Consider the following 23,808-nt stretch of genomic DNA (forward strand, 5'->3'; position numbering starts at 1 on the left):
ACACAGAATTGAACATTTCGTTATTCTATAATTTTATATCAGGAAATTTTTTGAAAATGTAAATATAATGTTCTGATCTAACCATTTTCTTAAGTATAAAGACAAAAAATGCTACCTGCCATCTGAACGTCACTTGAAAGGATTTACCACTAATTCGGATAGTGTCATTGTCTATCATTTTCACAGATAATTTCTTAAGTTTCAATCGCAACGTGGAACATAGGAACATAGCTAAATATCGTTACGTTAGTCTCCGATCACGTTATATGGAGTATTCGATACCGTAGAACCTAACGTTGAGTACGCATGGTTCTCATCCACAGTTGATACATCGACGTACGTCTGAGGAGATTTATCGTTCTCTGGAACAGATGCATCTGTACGGTGTCTGCTGGTTTTATTTCTCATGATATGTCGTGCCATGAAGAAGATTACAAAAAGGCTGATAGCAAACATGGTTGAGAGACTTGCTATGATTGCTATTCCTGTTGTTGTTAGCTTGTTTTCTAATAAAATAATATAAAATAAACAAGCTCTATTCCATATTTGGTCGATACATGCAATATTTCTTAGAGAAAAATATAAAAACTTATTCATTTATACATACCTTTTTTGTCAAATTCTGGTGCATTAAGTTTAGCTGTCAAAATATGATTATACCAGTGTGAAAGTAGATAAAAATATAATGTACTTTCTTTACCATTCTGTCAATTCAATTCAACGTTGAGGATTACCTGTTACACAAAGATCACCGATCCATCCAGAATCGCAACCTTTGGTGCAAACTCCGTTTTCTGCGGCACAAGATTTACCATCTTTGCAATGTCCACAATCAAATCCACAGTTTGGGCCATATTTGTAGGAAACACATTCTGTCATTACAATAAAGATGTTATTTTATATTGCAAATTGTTGAAAACAATTTGAAACAAGGAATTTATAATAATATTTCAATTGTTTGAAATTATGTAGATTGGTAATTCATAGAAACACTTTTTCATACCAGATAGCTTTGAACAAATATGTTATGTATACAGGTAACTCGTGATGGCTCGAACTTCGATCGCTCGAAGTTTTGATTGCTCGAAGTGAGTCAAGGGTACCGATTTATGTATAACAAATCTGATTAAAATGACAAACTTCTCCAAGAAAATGAATTTTAGAATTATTTTCCAATGTCCATTTGATACTCTTAACCTTTTTCTGTGACTGATATTATTCACTTTTATAACTTAATTCTGTTCAATAAAACTATAAACTTGATGCAACAAAGTTTAAACATTCACTTTAACATACTGAAAGCAATACTTTAAGATGCTAATCGTTTGTTTGTAAGTAAAGCAAGATCAAAAATCTTTGGACTCATTTACAGCATAACGTGACAAAAAGGGGGTTTGAAGTTTTGACTGCAGCCACTGATGCAAGTACCATCATGTTTTTCACACAATTCTCTTCTGATACAGTGACCACATTTAGCAGAACAGGAAGCATTGTAGAACCCGTCTTGACATACTAAAATATGCAATGTATCACTTTTGTAGTTTAGCAAAAATGCACTTACTCAGAATTCAGAAATGATGTAGAATTTGGATATGTCTCAGTTATAGGATGCATATTTTTTTAATGATTAAAGCAATTTCTGGAAATCGAGATCATTTGTAGTAATTTTGTAATGATATTGCTTGTTAGTTTAAAACAGATATCGCAACTGTTAAGCAGAGTTGCAGAGTGCATGCCTCTTATGAAGAAAATTAAGTAAAATAAGATTGTCACCAATAACAACGATCAAATGATGATTGATATATATCTATGTTTAAATTACTTGATAATTTTCATCTTTTCTTTGTTTTTAGACTTGACAACTTCCAAACCAAAAAATGAAAAAAAAAATTAATGAACACTAAAACAAAGTGGCAAATTACGATACCAATATTATCGCAAAATAAAAAGCCAAAAAGTTATGACAAAAGGAATTCAATACTAACCGCATTACAGATCTGCCTTGCAGGGCATGTTATTTATTCTTCAAAATATAAATTTTGGTATTTGAACAGTATTTCCGGCCTTATTTTACAATACACCATGCAAAGACCCCTAATGTATTAACATTCGCTGATGTTAGAATATCAAAATGGAGTCGCTTCTTTTCATTTAAGCATCTACTAGACGGTCTCTTCTGAGGTATATTTTAGGGTCTATAATTGAATTTGATGAAGTCTCACATCTCATCAGACGTAAAAAGTTTCGTGTTTTTAACAAGTTTTATTAAAAGGATGTTGTCATGGACGCCTATGCAGATGTCACAACAGAATTTCACCGTACTAGGTTCACGTCAAAACCTAGCTGAGGCAAAACCATTCCTGAATCCTCCTTCGAATTTGGGCCGTTTCCGCCTGCGATAGAGGCTACCTTTTTATGGATGAATAACAAATGTTTAAGATATCTGACTATTCACGTTTTGAAATAATGCGAGCTAAGTCATTTTTGGGATGTGTGTTGTTTTTTATGGGAAGAGGGGTGATAAGTTCTTGGCTTGTGGTCTTGTGCTTTTCAAGCACACGTGTAACTTCGACGAAAAAAATAAAAAACGCTTGTGCCTTGCTTGTGTTTTTGATACTAAATTGGAGAAGAAGTGTTGTTTTAAAAAATATCAAAAAGGATTTTTGTAGAAGTTTGTTTTGAATTTATAATTTGTGTCTAAAGATGAGCATTTATGGTAGGGATATAAAGTAAACGTTAATACTGTGGTGACACCTGCAATACATATAAGGTCTGCCGGAAAGCCCAGAGAAGTTGCCATTAGATGGAAGAACTGTTTTCACCAGCGTAACAGAGGTCGCATTAATGAAAACCCGTAACCATGTAATAGAGTACGGGTTCTTTTAGAAAAACTGAACTCAAATAGAAAACTTTTAGTATATTTTCGACGCTATCAAGCAATATTGAATTGGCAAGAAGTTTCATTTCATATATGCCACTATAATCGGTACAGTTATCTCATAATACTCGAATTCATTTAAATATCTGAAAGTTATATTTAATTCATAGCAATGTTGAATCTTACACATCACTTTCAATTTTTACTGTTACTAAGTGTTTTTATTACTGCGTAATTTGTCCATACTGCACAGTGTTTTTATTACCTATTGATATTGTAAAAATTATTCCAATTATTACTAAACACCTAAAACACAACTTATTGTATATGTTATAAATATAAAACAATGTATTAGGTGTTTAGTAATAATTGGAATAATTTTTACAATATCAATAGGTTTTGAGTGTTTTTAAATGTACTATGTTAAAGTTATGAACACCATGTTTTATATAAAAATGCAATAGTTTTATATACAACATTTTTCGATTAACACTGGGCCCTTTCCACGATAACTTGTGGTGCTTTTTATAAACATTATTTTAGGCTTTCCTGTATGCAACATTTCAGAAATATTTTTCTTTCAATTTGAAATTGAGTTTATAGAAAAAAAATACATATAACATCCATTTTTTTTCTCAAAATAAATCATCCTGATATGGCTTTTGTAGCACCCGTATCTGATATATAATAATGACATTTAAATAAAACTTATTGTTAATTTAATACTGGTAGAACAAATGCATCTGTATGCAGGATAACTTGAAGATAATAAAGTTCTCCCAATTGCATAATTTTGATTTTTCCAGAGCACGACTTCTCCATGATACGACTTCTTCAGCATCCGCCAGTAGGTGGCGATATATAGGAAACGCAAAAACGAAAGTGGAAGTAGGTTTAAAAATCTGGCAACAAAAAGCGCTGCAGCTATGCTTAGCGCTTTAAAAATGGGGAAGTTGTGTTCGTTTCTTTTACTTTCACACTTGCTGATAGTTTGGAACAAAACCACGATAACATATCACTTTGTATTTATCACCCGTCTCTCCATTTTCACAGTGTTTGCATATATCCCCGTAATATCCCACATTACACTATTTAACATTACAATTCAATTGAATTAAAAAAAATGATGCTAACCTGTTTAAACATGAACGGTTTATACTGATAAGATTAACCAAATCCAATCATAACCATTTTAGTATGAAAAACTAAATGTTTGTTGAACCTCCTTTAAATTATTATTTTCGAAAAAAAGTAAACATATTCACAATCAACAGCCAAAAATTTAGCCGACTGAAATTGAGTTTATGAGATAATTTCTTATTTTCATCCGAAAACACCAAGTACGTTTAGTATATAATAAAACATACACATAAAAATTTCTGATTGTTTTATAATTGTTGTATTTTTTTTGTCTAAACAATAGTGAAAACCAAATAGCGAGCCGATTATTCTTTTTAACACGATATAACCATGGTATAAATATTATTACACTCTCCTGCATACCTATTTCGATAAAGAACATACATCATACCATGGTTGGATCCAGAATTTTAAGTTAGAGGGGGCACATGTTTAAGGCATGCGGTCCGAGAGCTACCATGAGGCCCCCGTTCGGTCTAAGTCAAAGCCTTAGTTGGGGCTCAGGTGGCAAAGCCCCCAGAAATTCATTGATTCTAGAGATTTTAGGGTAAAAATTAAGTCCTAAAATTCGGACTCTTTTTCTTCTTGTGAATGTACTTTAATGTTATAAAGTTATTTACAATTTTTAAAGGTTTGTAGAATGTAGGCCTGAAATATGGTAGTCCCTTACCGTAAAACCTTCTGCCTTGCAAATATATTTGAAATTTTCTTACAACTGGCTGTAAATTTGCCAGTTTAAATTCAAATTCAATAAGACGACGTAAATGAAATTTTAAAAAAAATGAAACCATAATAAACGTGGAAGTATACCTAGTATAAAAAATTACTTAAGGTTGGGTGACTAATCACATTTGAAAGGGCGTAATTTTATTGCAATATCTTTGTACGTTACACCATTGAACACACATGTTTTGTTAATACTACACTGTTGAAATCAGTCTAATGAGTGTAGAGAAACCCATCATGTTTCCAAAAAATTGATAACTAGGACTCACATTCGTACGTTATCTTTGCCAGAAGGAGTATGTTATTACATAATTTTGACAATTTTAGGAAGGGCGCGCGCTGGGTGCCCCCCCCCCCCTTTAATATGTCACTGCGTCAATGTATATAATAACCTATTGGTAATAATCTTAAAGCTTGCTTTAATATCATCTCAATAAAATGTGCCCCGTTGTTGTCTTGCGGTTTTACATCAGTTATAAAGAAAAAAATCCAGTAAAATATAAAAAATGTCAAAAGAGCAATATGTAAACGGCATGTACGATGCACTGGTATTACATGTTAGTGACTGACCTTACTGCTGTCATCGTTTTCCAATATGGTGAAGACTTTAAGAGGATAAATTTTTCCGGTCGATAACTTGTAACAAAGATTTTTTTTTTCGATTGGTTTTCTGCGTTCTTGATATATAGAATTAGTAAATCATTTTTTGATAAGTCATTATTATTCTAATATGTGCTGTTTTGGTTTGCTTTGTTTCTTTTTCATTTGCAGTTATGGTCTATTCAGTCAATATTTATTTTATAAAGAATGTATAATTGTGACATTACTTACAAGTTGTCTCATTTAAACATCGGTGCTACAATTGCTGTCGTTAAAATCCATCTTAGCATACCAAAAACAATCACAAACAATCTTAAACTAGTACAAAATTCAAGTAAATTCAAGCAAAAATGCAAATGGTATGTAAATTCGATGTGTTAATCTGAGGAAAACGTAAAGCAATATACCTTTGCAAAATGGAAGTATAAAGTTGTTTAAGCATTTTGTACAATATCCAGTATCTTTATTACAGGCTGATCCATTTACACATTGACCACAAACTTCAGTACACGAACTACTGTAAAATCCATCCCTGCATTCTTCAATAAAATTTGATATAGAAAAATTAAAATCAAACAGTTTATTTTTCGCCAACCGCCAGTGGCGTAGCGTACTATAAGGCAAAAAGGCAATTTTGTAAAGCAAAATTTAAAATTTGTGTACAATTTTAAATTTAAAACAAAGTTGACATTAACTTTGATTAGTTAAAAAATTATAAAACAAATCGAAAGCAGTAATTGTCATACTTGCACAGGGTCGGTTCTTTAATTAGCATTAGAATTATACTTCCGATTTAATTTCTTTTAAACTCGAGGGAAAATGCAAAAAATTAACGATTTTTTTTATCCAAAAACTAAATCCTTGGAGAATGAAACTCCGATTGACAGTCAACCAGTTACCCAGAGTGCTGGGCCCTCCGAATCTATCAAGATTACAACCCCATACAAAGACCCGTACTCTCTGAAGCCGTTATCCATGACTGATACAGAGAAAGTCGAGTTTCTAACAGCAAAATGGGAACCCTTTGATGTTTCATTCCCGGCCAAGTATGTATATATTTAGTATATTTATGTTAAAATTCACACACACTTAGTTTATAACTTAACTTTTGACATCAAACGTAAACTGTACATTATCAAAATGGGCGGATCCAGATATTTTTCATGGGAAGGGGTGACTATCCAGACATAAAACAGTTTTATAAGAAAAGAGGTAGAGTCCTCAACTTCATCTCCCCACTAAATCCGCTCATAGATTTTAACATCGGGAACAATGTCCGTTGTTTAAAAATAATATATTAGATAGGCTTATGATTAATCAAGAATATTTAAAATATCCGTATTCAAAAAGGAAGATATGTAATGGTTCATTTTTGTTTGTTTGCATGTTTCTTAGGCCGAAATTATATGGGGGTTTTTCCAGGAGGTGTAATCTAATATTAGATTATTTTGAATTTCATAATTAGTACTAAATGAATAGAACAAGTACCGGAAATGTGAATTACAAGCAAATTATAATAACCAAAAATTGTTTTCAATACACCGTCTGATTATGTATATAATAGAAGATGAACATGAATCGTAAAATTTTAAACGGGGTATTTTTTTTCTAGGCAAATTGGCAGTTCCATGAGACGACTAAATAAAGATGTTCTCATTCAGAACTCTTGGATGAGGTATTCAGTTTCTGTAGACGCCGTTTACTGTGCGCCTTGCTTTCTTTTTTCCAATGATCCTAAAGAAAAAACGTTTAGTAGAACACCTGTATCTGACTGGAAAAATTTTGGTTCGTTGATATTAAGGCACACTCGATATGGATCACCCCATAATCACTGTATGTCCTTGGCAGATCACTTCCTGGCAACCGAACTCCAACAAAAAAAGAGCAACATAGACCAGATCTCTTCAAAACACCACGAAACTGTCCAGAAAAACAGAGGAATCCTCCGGAAAATAATGAGGGCTATCGCTTTGTGTGGATCGCAAAACATTCCACTTCGAGGGCATACCCAGGACGACAGTAATTTTTACGCGATTTTGACATTCTCGGCACTAGACGACAAAGACCTAGCAGAACATCTAAGCAATCCCTCCACTGTTATGAAATATACTAGTCCCGATATTCAAAATGAAATTGTCATTCACCTTGGGCAACAGATTAGAAGTAAAGTTGTGAATGAATGCAACTCTGTTAAATGCTTTTCTTTAATTGCAGATGAAGCAACAGACAGGTCCACTGCTGAACAAGTAGCTATCTGCGTTCGGTTTTATTATGAAAATGTCATGAGGGAGGAATTTCTTGGATTTGTTAAAGCGGAGTCTACAACAGGAGAAGCCCTTGCAGAATTATTTCTTAGGGCACTGCGAGAGTTTGGAATAAGCGTAGAAAATATGGTAGGTCAGGGATATGATGGCGCGTCAAACATGAGAGGCTGTCGCAAAGGAGTTCAAGCTAGAATTCGAGAACTACATCCAGAGGCAATTTATGTTCACTGTCATGCGCACTGCTTAAACTTGGCCATTATACATGCATCGAATGAAATGATGATAAGAAACATGATGGACACGGTGCAAGAAATAAACTTTGCATTTTCGTATTCTGCAAAACGTACACACCAATTCCGAACTAGCTTAGAGGCAACACCACATGAGCTTGAGAAGCGGACAAAGTTGAGGGAGCTATGTGAGACTCGCTGGTCAGCTAGAGGTGATGCTCTTTACACGTTCCTAGCTAGCTTTGACGTGGTCGTTGATGCTTTATCCAATCTCATCGACGAAGGAGACACGAAAGCCCAATCCCACTTGAACAACATGCTTTCGTTTCCTTTTATCATTTGTCTGGTTACGGCAGAACATCTCATCCAGAGCACAACACAGTTGTCGAAGTTGTTGCAGTTGAAATCCATTGATCTGGTCGAAGCAGTTAAGGAGGCTAATGTTGTCAAAGAGCTCCTACAATCTGAAAGGAATGATGATACCGTGTGGGATTAGTTGTATGCGAAGGCTGAAGCTATTGCTAATAAGCATGATGTAGTAATACAGAGTCCACGTAATGCCCAAAGGCAGCGACACAGGGTTAATGTCCCAGCAGATAATGTTCCCCAGTACTATAAACGGGCTGTGTTTTATCCGTTCCTTGACCACTTGGTTGCGGAAATCACTGATCGCCTTCTTGTGCCAGAGAATAGATTTCATGCACAGGCACTGATCCCTTCCAGACTTCAAGAACTCACAAACCAAAAACAAGCTGATATTGCTCAACATTACGCTGTCCATCTTCCGCACTTTAACCAACTGGATGAAGAAATCAAAAGATGGAAAACCAGATGGCAGATGACTGATGTTAAGCCTGATAACCTTTCAACCACCCTTGAACATACCAATCCTGTCCTCTTTCCAAACATCTATAAAGTTTTGCTCATCCTCATTACAATGCCCGTTTCCACAGCTTCTGCTGAACGCTCATTCAGTGCTATGAAGAGAATAAAGTCGTATTTACGGGCCACTATGGGACAGGAGAGGTTTTCTGGCCTTGCGCTGATGCATGTCCACAAAACTTTCAATTTTGATTACGACGAAGCCATCAGAACCTTTATTGACGCTAAAAAGCGCCGAATGATATTACAGTAAACATATGTAATATCAATCGACTTTTTTTTTTGCATGCATGCGATTGCTGTAAACTGTGTCTGGAACCCACGAAAAGCTAACCAAGAAGTTTTTTTATCACTAAAAACATATTACTCCTAGAAATATATGTACATGTGGCGTATCAGTTATGACTTATAAAGAAGTTGATATAGGTTGTTGGTTTTGTTTACAAAAACATGCAGAGTATGGTTAATGATACGGTGTATATTTCAATAACGAAACATATAAGTTTAGTTTGCTTTTATTTCGAAATGAATGTAGTGATTGATAATAGAAAATAAAATATTTTAAATATACATAATATTCCGTAAAAACACTCATTACTAATTTGTTGAAACTAACAATTTTTTACTCTCAAAAGTGGTATTTTTGCGTCCTTTTTAAAAAAATTTCTAGGGGGAGGCCCCCCTAACCCCCCCGGCGGGAGGGGGGTACCCCCTCCCGCACCTACCCCCTTCCGCGCTTCGCGCGTCAGTGAAGCCTTGGGCTACAATTTTTGCCTACACTTATATTTGGGTCACGCTACGCCGCTGACCGCCTAAGTTGTAAAATGGTAATTAAATGGTTATGACATATGTGACCAAAGCTGGAATTGTCTGTATTTTTATAATTCTCTTATAAGTTTTTATAACTGAACACTTTTTGGGAGTTGATTTTAATCAACTCTCCCACGCAGTTACTCTGGCAAACCGAAAGTGAAACAGTGTTTGGACCTAAGCACAAATCATCACCGCTGACAAGACGTAGATCTTGAAAATAATAATAAATAAATTCAGTGTACTGAATGCTGTACCGTTGTTTTTCAAAAGAAACGTATTTATAAATACCTTAAAATAGTCAGATTTAATATGGTACGAACATTTTTTTTGTAGTTGCATGTATTCCTACACCAGAGTTTAATATAGTCTCGTTCAACCAGATGCTCGGCTGTCTCCGTAAATCTCCGAAAAACAGAGAGTCTCTCTTGGTAGTCTGAGATGAACGGTGACAGCCGAGCGTCTGATTGAACGAGACTAGAGTTCAATATTGCTGGGATCCAGAGGTGTACAATTTTCAGATCTTCAAATCTTTCTTACAATCTTTAAGTATTACACAACATGATTCATATGGAGTTTTCTCGAAACTCTTGTTGAAAAAATTCGAGAATTTATATAATAAAAGTGTGCGTAGTTCATATACAGATTAGAAACTACTTGCCAGGCAAAATAACATATCGTTGATTTTAAAATTGATAATAATCAATAAAATCAACTCCTAACAGTACTTCAGTACTTTGAATTTTTATGTTAATGCATTTGTCATTTTAAATGAGGCTTGTGGCAATAGATTATTATGTTTTTTAATTTTGACATTACCCATATTCTTTTTTTTTACGATATGAAATCAATAAAAAAACTTCTTGGGGCTATATTACGAAGTTATTTACTATAAGCTGCATCGCTTTGTTTTTGGTTTTGCTTCAAGGTTCATATCAAACAGTTCCTGATTGTGTATATGCTTTTGTTAGAGTAATGTATCATATAAGAGATAATGGTTAAATCCGTTTATATGGTTAAACAAAAATAACTAAATACATGTATGTAATCATGGATTGGTAACGAAACATAGCGCTTCTTTCATAAGCATGCATCGGTAGCAAATATCTATAACATAAAATCAAATTTTCTCGTAGAGCGTTATAAGTAACAAGAATATATATGTTTAAAGAGTGATGAATCTTTATCCATAAATGAAGGCATTTTGCCATTAAACTTTTATATGCCTGCACCAGAGTTAGTGCTTACACCTTTGGTACGCAGTTTTTTAACGCACAGCGCACGACACACAACAACTTACAAAAGGTCAGTTGAGTGACTCAGATGACCTAACAATACTACAACAACAATGCTTTTGGCCGCAAAATCAAACGTCCTTTAGAAGTACCTCTCAACGTATGGGGAGGGACATTTTTATCTTCAAGCGTATCGTCTATAAAATTAAGTGGGAATTTCCATGGATGCAGAAAATGACGACTAATAAACATGTTTGTGTGTTTTACCTGGGTTTGCTTTATATATGATTTACATGAATTTTGTTCAGCGTGAATTAAACAGTAATTTTATCTAAAAGAGGCATATCAGCAAGAAAATGACAATTTCAGATCAATTTCAGACGCACTATTGTAATCTTAGACCATTACAGGGATTCTAATTATAGCCATTTCTGTAAAATCAGACAAAACAAATCAGAGAGGGCTACACTGGTGCAGTTAGATTAAATGTTATGTGTTTAATGTACGTATTAATGTAAGACGTTGTTACGCTAACACCGTTATTAAGGTGTCAAACAATACTCAGCTCCTTATGTTAATCTTTACAATTTGGATTCTTACAGTATTTCACTCTTACCCTCACACCTCTCCCCCTGCCAGTGATTCTGACACTCATTAGGACAGGAACCATTCCCTTTGTCACACACGTCATTGTTTTTACAGTGACCACATGGAGTGTTACAATGCCATAGTAGTGATCGAAACAAACTAAAACAAATACATGTAATACTATTAATTGCTGATATACAACCGAATACATAAAGTGATAATAAAAAGACAACCAAAAATAAAAAAATCAAAAGTAATTAAATAAATATACAATTTAACATTTATCCAGAAAAGACTCTTTTTTTGGTTTTCAAATAACTCGATTATTTGCTTGCTTCTCTGTAAAAAGGTGCCTATTGGTTTAGATTTTTCGATATCGGAATCTATATAAACAATAATTTAATCTAAAAGAGGCATATCAGCTAGAAAAGGACATTTTCAGACCAATTTCAGCCGCACTAAAATATTCTTAGAACATTCAAGATTCTAATTGTAGCCATCTCCGTAAAATCAGATAAAACAAATCACAGAGGGCTACACTTGTGCAGTTACATGAAATGTAATGCGTTAAATGTACGTATTAATGTAAGTCGGTGTTAGGCTAACACCGTTATGAAAGTGTCAAGCCATACACAACTCCGTGTATGTCTCTTTACAATCTGGATTATTACAGTATTTCACTCTTACCGTCACACCTCACCCCCTGCCAATGATTCTGACACCCATTAGGACAGGAACCAGTCTCTTTGTCACACACACCATTGTTTTTACAGTGTCCACATGGAGTTTTACAGTCAATGCCGTAGTTGTGATCGGAGCAAACTAAAACAAATACATGTTATAAAATTTTATTGCTGATAAACAACCGATGGCATATACATATTAAAAGTTATTGAATAAATAAAGAATTTAAAATTTATCCAAAAGAATAGTTTTTATTTTGTTCAGATTGCTCAATTATTTGATTGATATTAAATCCTTAAAAAAGGTGCAAATGACTCTAGATTTTTCGATCACGGAATCTCACTGAAAAGCGTGTCGTGTGCGGTATACTAAAACACATATACAACATTACAAAAATATTATGAAATAATTGGAACAGTTGACATAGATTAAATGAAATATGGATACATACTATCGCAGAAAGTTCCACTCCAGCGATAAGCACATCCGTTATCACACATCCCCGTCAACTTATTACAAGGTGCATCATCTTTACAATGACCAGGACAGTCTACACATGATTTGTTTGATATGAAATTTCCATTAGGGCATACTGTAATATATAAACATCAATTTACAAAGCAAATATCTAATAAAGTGTCAACTGTATTAAATGATTTGCATAAATTTTTACACCTTGTTATACATACCCCCCTCCTTTTAACCCTAAACATTTCGATATTTGTAAAATTCGAGTGAGATTGAAGTAACAACTGAGTGGGATATTAGGTCAAAAGTAATATGTCATGATTTGTTTCTTTATGGAAAAAGTGGTACATATATATATATATATATATATATATATATATATATATATATATATATATATATATATATATATATATATATATATATATATATATATATATATATATATATATACATGTACGGTATTACTATTCCGAAATAACTAGCTGCGCAAAATAAATATTAAAAAAAATATATCACGATTTTTTGTAAAAGGTTTGCAAAAGACACTTTTAAAAAAAAAGAATTGGTATAATTTTATTTATAGATAGTTTATAGATAGTGTGTATATTCTATCTTTAGAAATATTTTGTAACTGATTTCCGAGTGCTGTATATGTGGCATTGACGTTGTTAAATTTTTTTTTAATACCTTAGACTAATACTATGGTATTGTGGTTTCCATTATCGCGATTAATAATCGTTGCAAACAAATTAATAACAGGTAAAATTTAAAAAAATCAAAGTCGATGTAAAAAAGTTGGCTTATAAAGGATAAGATATATTTCAATTTGATTTGGTACACATTTTGTCTCCAAATTGTGAATATCAAAGATTTATTTATGTAACATATAACGCACTCAAGATTATGAAATTAAAAAAATACCAATGCAGTCAATTGTGAGAGCGTTTGGATCAGAGCATCCATGAATACAGGATCCATTAAATGCGTCACAGTGATGGTTTTTACATTTATCTGAACACAGTAGTTCGCAGCTGGGTGAATATCTAATGGAGTCACAACCTACAAATGTAAACAGTTTAATATTAATATTTTTGAAAATGAAGGTGAAAATGAAAATCAAGTTCTAATATCGACTCATATTGATTCATTGCTTGCATTTTCCGTTTATTATGCATAGTAGCTTTTAGAGATTTTATCAACAAAAATGACCTTTATTATTTTTTTAAAATTTTAATTCTAATACAAATTTTGGTAGTTCTAAAGTATTGTTTGGAAGTAGCAATGGTGTTGTTAACTTCAAAAAAATTCGAACAAACGAAATTTAACGAAACTGAACCAAACAATAAAAAATAAGGGAAAGCCAAAAGCAGACAAAATCACAGTCTTGTGACAAGTGGGCATATCAACATGTTGGACTGGTATCGAAGTCGTATACTACAAGTTCTCAACATGTGTCTTGTAACATAATGGGTTTTAAAGTCCACGACAGTGCTAAAAAGGATTTGTTTTACATTCTTATACTCTTAAGAGGACATGGTCTCGATTATGTATTTGCTTCGGAAGCTTTAGTAATATTTTTTTTAGTGATCAACACGATTGATTCGTGTAGAGCAGCATTATAAAGAGTTTAAATTGTGCCTTTAGTGTTGTTTACAAACACTTAGAAGTTTATTTGATAGTTATTGAAATTAAACCTTTTGAATACAATGTGTTCATCACATAATACACAAAAAGTATGATCTACATATGTATTAGTATATATGTATTGATTCAATTGGTTAAGATGTCAACAATGATCGTAAACATGAGGGCTGCTCGAATGTTCTAAAAGTGTAATGGTCAGTTTACAAGAAGTACATTGCTCTATAATGCATGTATATATTGGGTCAAAGTTAAAGCTGACTTTGATCCCAAAAAAATGTCTAATTACGTAATAAGTGAGTGAGCAATGATTTCACTACACATATATTGTTACGATCAACAACTGTGCTTTTATAATGCATTTCACAATCTTGATCGTTTTTAAGTTTTTGTAATAGATTTTTGAGTCTCTTGGCCACAAATTAAAGAGGATTGCCATGATATCATACGAAGGTCTCCAGAGTACACACGTTTGTTCTTACATCTATCTAGAATTGTTGTTCAATAATTAGATATAAATGATTGAATATTTTAAGGGCAACCCGTATAGAATCCTTAAGGGGACACAAATCGGTGTTTTAATTATTGAAATCAGTTAACATCATTTATGCAGGCATTTTTTCCATTTACAATGTTTAACGGAATATGTTTCCTTCTCTAGAGAAATTAGGTCAAAATTTAAGGACTCTAACCCCCCCACCCCCCCTCCCCCCAAAAAAAACCTAAAAAAAAAAAACTGTTATAACGTCATAAATGGGAGTGCCAATATCTGTTGTTGTCTTTTCAAACAAATGTTATTACGGTCATCAGCTTTTGTTTTTTACATACCAATATCTTGATCGTTTAATATTTATTGGAAATAGAACTTTCGAGTCTCTTTGACCCTTATTAAAAGGGTCATCCCCTTTTTCATTTTGGTGGAAAGAACTTTTAATACTCTACCACTTTTGTTATCTATGTCTTAACAAAATATCAACTTAAGAAAGTACAGATAAAAACGCATGATAGTTTTGATTAAAAGTCAATAACAAGTGTTCGTGCCAAGGCGAACTCAAAGAAATGGCATCAGTTACGTAAAACAACTAAACAGTGCATATCTTCAATCTATAGTCTACCTTTCATGAACATTTCAAAGTCATATCTCGGAAAATTTTTATGATCAGTTGTGTACAAAATAGGTCATAAAAATTACAATATCGGAAGTGATGTCAACAAAAATTTCATCAACATATAAAGTTCAGATCAATTTTAATATTTTGTGGAAAAAGTTTTGAGAACGTTTGAAATGTTTCCGAGAGGTCGCGTGCACAGAATTTGAGAAAAAAAAATAAAACAGTGCGAAAATAGTAAGGTCTACCGCTTTGAACGGAAGACTTAAACTAGATACGATGTTTACAAATATAATAAACAGTACGAAAGCAAAAAAAATCCAAATTGGAAATGGAAGACCTTAGAAATGAAATATATTTTGTGCATATTGTTATGTATGTGAGTGTATGGTTCTAGATGTGTGTATCTGATATGTACAATTATGCAATACAATGTTTATAAAGTAAGACTTAAATAATACACATAATTCACTACAAGCTTGTTATATTTAAAAAGTTAATGTGTTATACCCCCTTATCCTATATATGATGAACAACTTTAAGGATCAAACACAAAAAAAAGATATGAAAAAATAAAGATTTTAGCATTTATGCGAAACTGACCCATGACTTTAACTTCACATATTTCTATCCCAGTATACAAAATGGTATCATTTGGACAGATAGATGTATATTCCGGTGGCCGTGTGTTAACAAATGCGATCCCTCGTGTTACGTTGTTGACTGTTACATTCATAACAGACGTTGGACATCCAGACTTGGGATCCTGATGATATACAAGATGGCTGGGATCTTGCAGTGGATTAAAATCCTGCCGGGCATACGTGTACACAGAAAATCCAGCTGATCTTGCATATTCTTGGAAGTAAATGGTTATTGTTGATGTTAACAAACAAGAACAAGTAAATACTTTATTAACTAATGCTTAAGATAAATAAGGTTGAAACTCATAGAACACATACGACTAAACAAATGTAATAAAATCAAATAAAATTGTTTTATTTTAGCTTTGAATACTTGTTATTTTTTATTTGAATTGAATTTTAACCTATGCTAAACTCGTATAACAATGAAAGAAAATAAATTTATTTCTTAGTATTTGATTCTCGACGACTAAAATCAGAATATAAGGCCCATTTTTCATAGAATGACGTAAAGATGTACAAAATTGAAACGCAATCACAAGCGGACTCACACTTGATGCGGGTCGTTTTTTTTTTAGGTTCAGCAAGTAATGTTTTACGATATAGGCATATTTAAGGAAAAATAAACAAGTTAAAAAATATACCGAGGTGTGAACTTAATTAATGCATGAACAAATATTCTAAAAAGCCCTAAGCTCGGAGGGCTACACATAAGATAAGCGTGTGTGGCAATGATTGTACTTTGATTAAAAAGGTCAATTAAGAAAACAAAACGGCAATTTTAAAAGTTTATTATTAACTTGGTTGGTCTCGTAATAAAATCATGTGTTGTCCAAAGGGCTTTTTTGAAAAAAAAATTGATCATGTACTAACCAAGTTTATATATATATATATATATATATATATATATATATATATATATATATATATATATATATATATATATATATATATATATATATATATATATATATATATATATATATATATATATATATATCCTGTTGAACTTTTTAAAATTCTTATATGTACGAGATTGGCAAATTGTTCAGAACGTACACAATTACCGAAATTTTATGTTTACAATAATCCAAGCGTAAAGCGATAGACGCGTGCGATTATCATTGTGACGTTATGAAAAAGTTTACACAGAATTGAATGTGCTTGCTATTCTGGAGGTTTATGTAAAGAAACATAATTGCAAATGCAAACATAACGAATTGAACGCTATCGTTCCTCTGAAGGTTGATATAAGGAAGAATATTTGCAAATGTATATATATGAATTTGTTTATGAGGCTTTACAACTAATATCAAAATAATCTTTGTAAACTCACTGTCAGATCTGAAATATATTTCAAGATATGCTACGTTGAATTGTTTTTGTAACCACACCTTCCACCATATAGAAGTATTACGGTTTCCTTCAACATCTGTTATAGCACAGGAGTTTGATTTGTAGTCCTGTGATGGATTGCCATCTATAGCTTTATTGGCGTACCAGGCTAATCGATCAGGATCTGCACCCATGGCGGCATTTCCTTTGAGTCCTTGTTCGAAAACTAGATTAACTGAAACAGCAAAATATTCATATCAAAAAACATGCTTCAACTATATATATATATACCTGCATGTACTAATCAAAGTCTGTAATGCAGAAAAAAAATAAAGATAGTTATTGACTTCGTTTTGATTAGGTCCATGAAAATTCTATAGTTAATATAACATTCGGTATAAATGCATTTTGATGTTGTATGATGTAATGGGTAAAGACATTGCATTTTGCTTACACATTTGCACTGCACATTACATGAAAATATTAATATTTAATATATGTCTGTGAATATGTTATGTAAAATTAAAACGAATGTTGTTATACATTTATACAACCGTGAATAGTTTCCGAGCTATCTGGTGAATAGTCATCAAAACTATTCACCGGAGCCATTCGATTTCCTTCATTTTTAAACTTGGAACTCCTCTTATGTAAATCGAGTCGCTACGTTAAATTAAAAATATGATTACTCTAATCGTTTACCATTAAGAAAATTTATATATCACATATAAAGTTTTCGGTATAAAAAAATATTTACTGACTATTCAGACGATAGCAAGATTATTGTCCCTTTCGAGAGCAACAATTATATAAATCATGATTAACAAGTAAACAAATAAATATGACATTTTGACAAATCAATGAAAGAATAATAAAATATATTCATTTTTAAACACACTTTGATTTAAAAAATTGTAAAGCTTACAAAAACATGACGCTCCTGTGACCATAAGCTGCAGAAGTACAACCTCTACTTTTATATACGATCTCATCCTTTGTCAAAATGTATGCGGTATGAGGAAAGTGTTCATGTTTTACTTCCGGGTTGTGTCACTATTGGACCTGATTGCATAAAATTAACGCTATCAATACTGCTGATAACAGCACGAGGCAGAAAGGACCATCTTCATAATAATAGACTCATGAAAAATACCTAAAAGTATCACGGTCTATATTTGATTTAAAGGAGCATGGTCAAGATTTAAGTCAAACATTTTTTTCCCCGAATTTTATGTCTACAATGCTTAAGAAGAGCATTTGAAAGGCAACCAGAATTTGAGTGCTCTGTTTTGAATTATAAGCGAGTTATATAGCTTATCATTATTTGCAATATTAATAAAACTTTTGTGTACATTTTGAATGCTGAAGTGAAAATTTAAGTTTTTGTCCTTAAGTGAATGTGTTATACGCAAGGAACTAAGGAACTGTTTATTTAAGATAAACATGATTTTAAACAGAGAAACTCAGGTTGAAAAAAAAAAAATTTAACTGGCATATTGAACGGAAGTAAACAAAAACAGGACATGATCCTTCTTTACATTTCAAAGAATTATGAGCCCTTTATCTTGTTTATAAATCTACTACTGACTCTAAAATTTAGAAATACATTCCTTAAGCATTGTAAATGGAAAAAAAAAGAAAAAAAGGATTAAACCAAAATCGTGACCTGCCCCTATAAACAAGGGAATTAAAACGCGATTCCCCTTTCATGTGTACACTCATTGAAAAAACCACAAATTCTAAGCACCATCTGCTCTTTCAGAGTACTTACAATGTCAGTTCCAAGTTTATGAATAGTCTTTGACGGGATAAAAAAAACTGATGATCTAGGACAGAAATGTATAAAAAAAACTAATTAATAGATACTTCACAGTTTTACGAACCAAGCCACTGTAGATAGCAAGGTTCATAACAATTACTCATTTCACAATCAAAATGAAATGTACGAAACTGACTAACTGGGACATGTTTAACTCGATGGCTGTACTTTCCTTGCAAGCGTGTTGTTACAAATGAACAACATGATAAAATGGTAAGAATGATTAAAATTCGGTAACAACAAATTCAGAATCTACAGCGTTGTCCGTTAAACTAGAGACAATACAAGTTAATTGTACTTAACTTACTGATAAAAAATTGAAAGCAGTTTTCTTATTTAAATCAAAATTTATAAAAAAAAAAAAAAAAGAGGTTTCAGTAGTACCTATATTAGTCATATAAATTTAAAGGTATTTATTCATTTATTAAATATAGATTTGAATTAAATTAAAGACAACTATATTTACGTTTTACGAGCTATACTGTTTGGATAACGGCATTCCACAAACGCCATTCAAAAACTAAAGACTTCTGTAAACATCGATAATAAAAGTGTTCTGCAAACAACCTGATTTATTGCGAAATGTTTGGTCACGGAGTTTCCGGCCAATGGATATCGTTTCTGTACAGTGTCGATTGGTCTACAAAACGTACAAGTCACAGGGATATATTTGCAAAAGGATATTACCTGAATTTGATTTGTTGAATTGAAATAAAGACAAGTACATATTTGATAACGAAAAGACTAATTCATGGTCACACGAGATAAAGCCCCCTTTTTTGTAACACATTTCTGTGTAAGCTTGTGATGTTTTAAATTTTGATATGTTAATTTTAAAACGTACTGTTTGTTTGTGAAATGTGTCCGCAATCCTTTTATCTTGCACTCCATTAAATTCATCAAACGAATATTCAAGCACCAAACAAGGAGTCTTGATGGCGCAGACCAATTACATCCTGGTATCTGTGTCTTAAGACGTTGACGCACAGTGCATGTATTTGAATCCAGGGTAGAAGACTAAGATTATTTTAAAAATCTTCCGGGTCGGTGTTATAATTATACTGTCCTTGAGCAACTGATAAGCTATGCAGATTTTTTAAAACCAATTTGGAACGAATAAGAAATGAGTAAGTTATTTACAAGGATCGACCGCCGTTGCTTCACCAAAAAGTACTAAAATATAGAATAAAAAAGGAATCGTGAACATCAAATTCGACGTCTTGTACATGTTGATATTCAGATAATGTTTAACAGAAACACATTTACCGAATGTGAATTCGCTCAACAAACGCCACTGATCGTGTTCAAAAATAAATTGTCCACAAGTAAAAGGCACAAAAGAGCAAAGGAAATGTTGCTATGCTTGGTTAAAATTTCAAGGGGTCTTCAAATTGAAATGCAATCATGAAAATGGAAGGAAGATGTGCTCTTCACCTTTTATTGCTGGCAAAGTTGACACGTTTTACCTTCCTCGTGTTCTTTGCCAAATCAATGTAGAAATAATGTGGAAGTTTTCATTTAAACGTTCAATAGGCTGTACTTCTGTCACTCAAATAAAATTTTATTTATATTTTAGAATGAATAAAAAAACCTAAATGGTTTACACTCATTCAACAAATGCAGTACGCTCTTACGGCTACACAACTCCCTCAATTAATGTTTGGTCTTCACCACTTTGAATTGTTAACAGTTACATGATTGTACAATGTATGTATAGAATGCTAATGTCGTTGGAAACTTTTTTGGTTTTTTTTCGTGTATGTATTATGCTTTTCAAACGAGTAAACAACAATTTCAATGAAACGAGAGACAATTGTAAATAAGTTTTGACCTTTTTGTAGATAAAATTTCTTTTTTTTTTACAACCTTTTCGAAAAGATGTTGTAAATGTTACGAAAGTGAGATTAGAAAGTCATCATTTTATTATTTATCAATATGGGGCTATATATAAAACAAAAGTATTTCGGTATGATGAGTATATGGGTTAGCCAAGAAATTCAACGTCAAACCTACCTGTACATGTACATGTACAATAACATGTGGAGATAAATCATTATTTATCAAATCATGTACTGACTTTGTTCAGATATATGTTGGGATGTTTAAATTTTAGTAGGACGAGGCAAACTTAATAAGTGGTTTTATTTTTTGAAAACGACGTTGGCGTTTCCGATTAGTATATCGTATCTGCAGGCGATTCATTATTTTTTCTTTTAAATAATACTTTACGTTAAAAGGTATATCCTTTTAACTACTTTTAGAATCGGTAAGACAACAAAGTAGTGCCTTTAAGCAAAATATTTCCAATACTTTAAGAGTGTATATACATTTTAAATTAGAATGCATGACACATGTCAGAAAAGAAGATTTGCAATCTTAAAAGCAAGTGTCAAAATTGAATTATCATTTGAAGGAAAGAATTGGAATTGTTTGATGTTCACCCTTTCAAATACAGATGCGTTTTGTCGGCAAAAAATGTGACTTTACACCACAAATCTAATTAAATACATCCTCAGTAACTATTGAAATCGTTGTAAAAATCTAAATAAACTTGTAAATATAAGAAATATATATATTTACTAGCTTCAACAAAACATATAAATGTCTTTTTAACGTCTTTGATTATTTTATGTAAAATTACAACGAATGCTATTTTACATATATACTAGTAGTTTCCGTGCTATCTGGTGAAAAGTCATCAAAACAGTTTACGATCGATTCCCCTCATTTTAAACTTGGAACACCTCTATAAATGTAAATTAAGTCTCTAAGCTAAATCTTGAAACCGATAACTTAAATTGGTTAACATTATGAAAATCTACATATTTTCCAGAAGAAAATAGGTTTTGTTCGGTAAATAAAAATACCTAATTGTTGACTATTCAGACGATAGCAAGCTTATTTTACCTTTCGACAGCAACAAGTTTACAAATTAAAATGACATTTTGACAAATCGATTAGAAATTATATATTTTTAAACACCCACTATGATTAAAAGTTTACTAAAACATGACGTTCCTGTAACCATAAGCTGTAGAAGAACAAACTCTTCTCTCACATATGACCACATACTTTGTCAAAGTGTATGCGGTATTAGGAAAATCCTCACCCCACCTCTCTGGAATGGGAAATGACATGTTTTTGTATAGATTGCATCAGGCATTGCATGCATTTTTGAATGATTCAAGTGTCAAAGTGTCACCTAGAGTTGGGAAAAATGGACCATTGCTGCGCAATGACCAATTGTTGGGTCATAGATTATTTGTTCATAGACTATTGAAGGTATATGATATTGTAACTTCACACCTAGTAAAATTTTGTTGAATTGTTTCGGTCACATGATTAAGTATCATATTTTGCATCTATTACAATTTTTTGTGGCAATTTATATCATTTTATTGTGGCATAATTGCCATTTTGATTTTATTTTTTACAACTCGTTATTTTTTATATGGTATTTATGTAAATTTTTTCTCATATTGACTTTATCTTTTATTGGGTCCAAGCTAATTAAACGGTTGAGGGATTGCCCTACTGGTGGTGCAGCCTATGCTTTGGCAAAGTCTCATGGCGTCTATTTAACTCACTAGTAGTGCTTAACTGTTTCCCATTGGACATTGTATTTGCATTTTAATCTATACTAGGTGATCAAGCAGGTGAGCATCTGTTCCCAAGGCTCACCATTCTTGCTTATATTGTTTGGGGATGCCCAACAAGGCGTTAATTGATGCCTGGTTCCCTAACTGTAAGCAGCAGTGGCCAATAAAATCATGATAAGGTTATGTTTATATTGTTATTCTTATTACTCCTATGCTTAGGCATCTTCGAAACTAGGATTTAACCAACCAAGGTTAAATCCATTTATCGAAGGGCCAATAAGCTTGTTTCGAGATTCAAATGGTTCTTGCCCTGAATTTAGTATTTTAAGTGTCCTCAGGTTCTTTGGCCTTTTCGGATATTAGTAACCTCAACCAAATCTGTGACGTCATACGCAAGTTCGTCAGTCTTCTCGAAAAAAAAATCACAACTCCCTCCAAAACCCGTCACTTTTTTCTCCATATAATCAACATGTTAAACCTTTTGCTATACCAAGTTCCGCTACTCTCTCGTGTTTTTCTTGATATAATTTCAGAGAAACATTCTTTATTTTTCCATCTGATCTTCCACCAACCCAATCGTCACGGCTGTAAACAAGTTTACAAGGAATGGGAGCAATCCAGTCGTCTATATGGTTCACCAGTAGTGCTCAACTGTTTCCTTTTTGACATTGTATTTGCATTTTAATCTATACTAAGTGATCAAGCAGGTGAGAATCTGTTCCCAAGGCTCACCATTCTTGCTTGTATTGTTTGTGGATGCCAAACAGGACAATAATTGATGCCTGGCTCCCTTACTGTAAGCAGCCGTGACCTAAATCGCCAATAAAATCATGATGAAGTAATGTTTGTATTATTATTTTTGTTATTCCTATGCTTAGGCATCTTTGATTAAAGGTTGCTATTGCAATGAAAGGTTTTCAACATACAAACGACAAAACAAACAAACAAAAATGATATAAAACAAAAAATGCTAGAAGCTTTCGCTTTACCATGCGTCTAAATAGAGAACCCTGTTTTTCAAATATCTTGGGGTTTTTTTTGGCTTTTTTTTTTTTTAAAGTTGTTATGATTTTTTCTCTTATGATTTCGGCGTTTTGAAAACAAGAATAATCATTCTGAATAATAATTGATTGCTGATTTAACATTGCTGTTT

The 23,808-nt window shown here is 32.5% G+C and overlaps 2 protein-coding genes across 2 annotated transcripts; one reads left to right on the top strand and one right to left on the bottom strand.

Moving 5' to 3' along the window:
• Positions 1-246: 246 nt before the first annotated feature.
• Positions 247-22,126, bottom strand: LOC128172933 (laminin subunit beta-1-like). Its single transcript, XM_052838669.1, has 11 exons — positions 22,060-22,126; positions 17,239-17,472; positions 15,862-16,116; positions 13,430-13,567; positions 12,489-12,629; positions 12,041-12,175; positions 5,752-5,883; positions 1,380-1,512; positions 735-874; positions 608-640; positions 247-506 (listed from the first exon to the last, which is right to left on the bottom strand). Exons 1-11 carry the CDS (start codon positions 22,124-22,126, stop codon positions 247-249), a joined length of 1,668 nt encoding a protein of 555 aa, XP_052694629.1.
• On the top strand, positions 5,984-8,471 carry LOC128172932 (zinc finger MYM-type protein 1-like). Its single transcript, XM_052838668.1, has 2 exons — positions 5,984-6,390; positions 6,957-8,471. The coding sequence occupies exons 1-2, from the start codon at positions 6,164-6,166 to the stop codon at positions 8,332-8,334; spliced, it is 1,605 nt and encodes a 534-aa protein (XP_052694628.1). The 5' UTR covers positions 5,984-6,163; the 3' UTR covers positions 8,335-8,471.
• Positions 22,127-23,808: the final 1,682 nt, after the last annotated feature.

Source organism: Crassostrea angulata, chromosome 2 (assembly GCF_025612915.1).
Source record: "Crassostrea angulata isolate pt1a10 chromosome 2, ASM2561291v2, whole genome shotgun sequence".
Classification (NCBI taxonomy): Eukaryota; Metazoa; Mollusca; class Bivalvia; order Ostreida; family Ostreidae; genus Magallana; species Magallana angulata.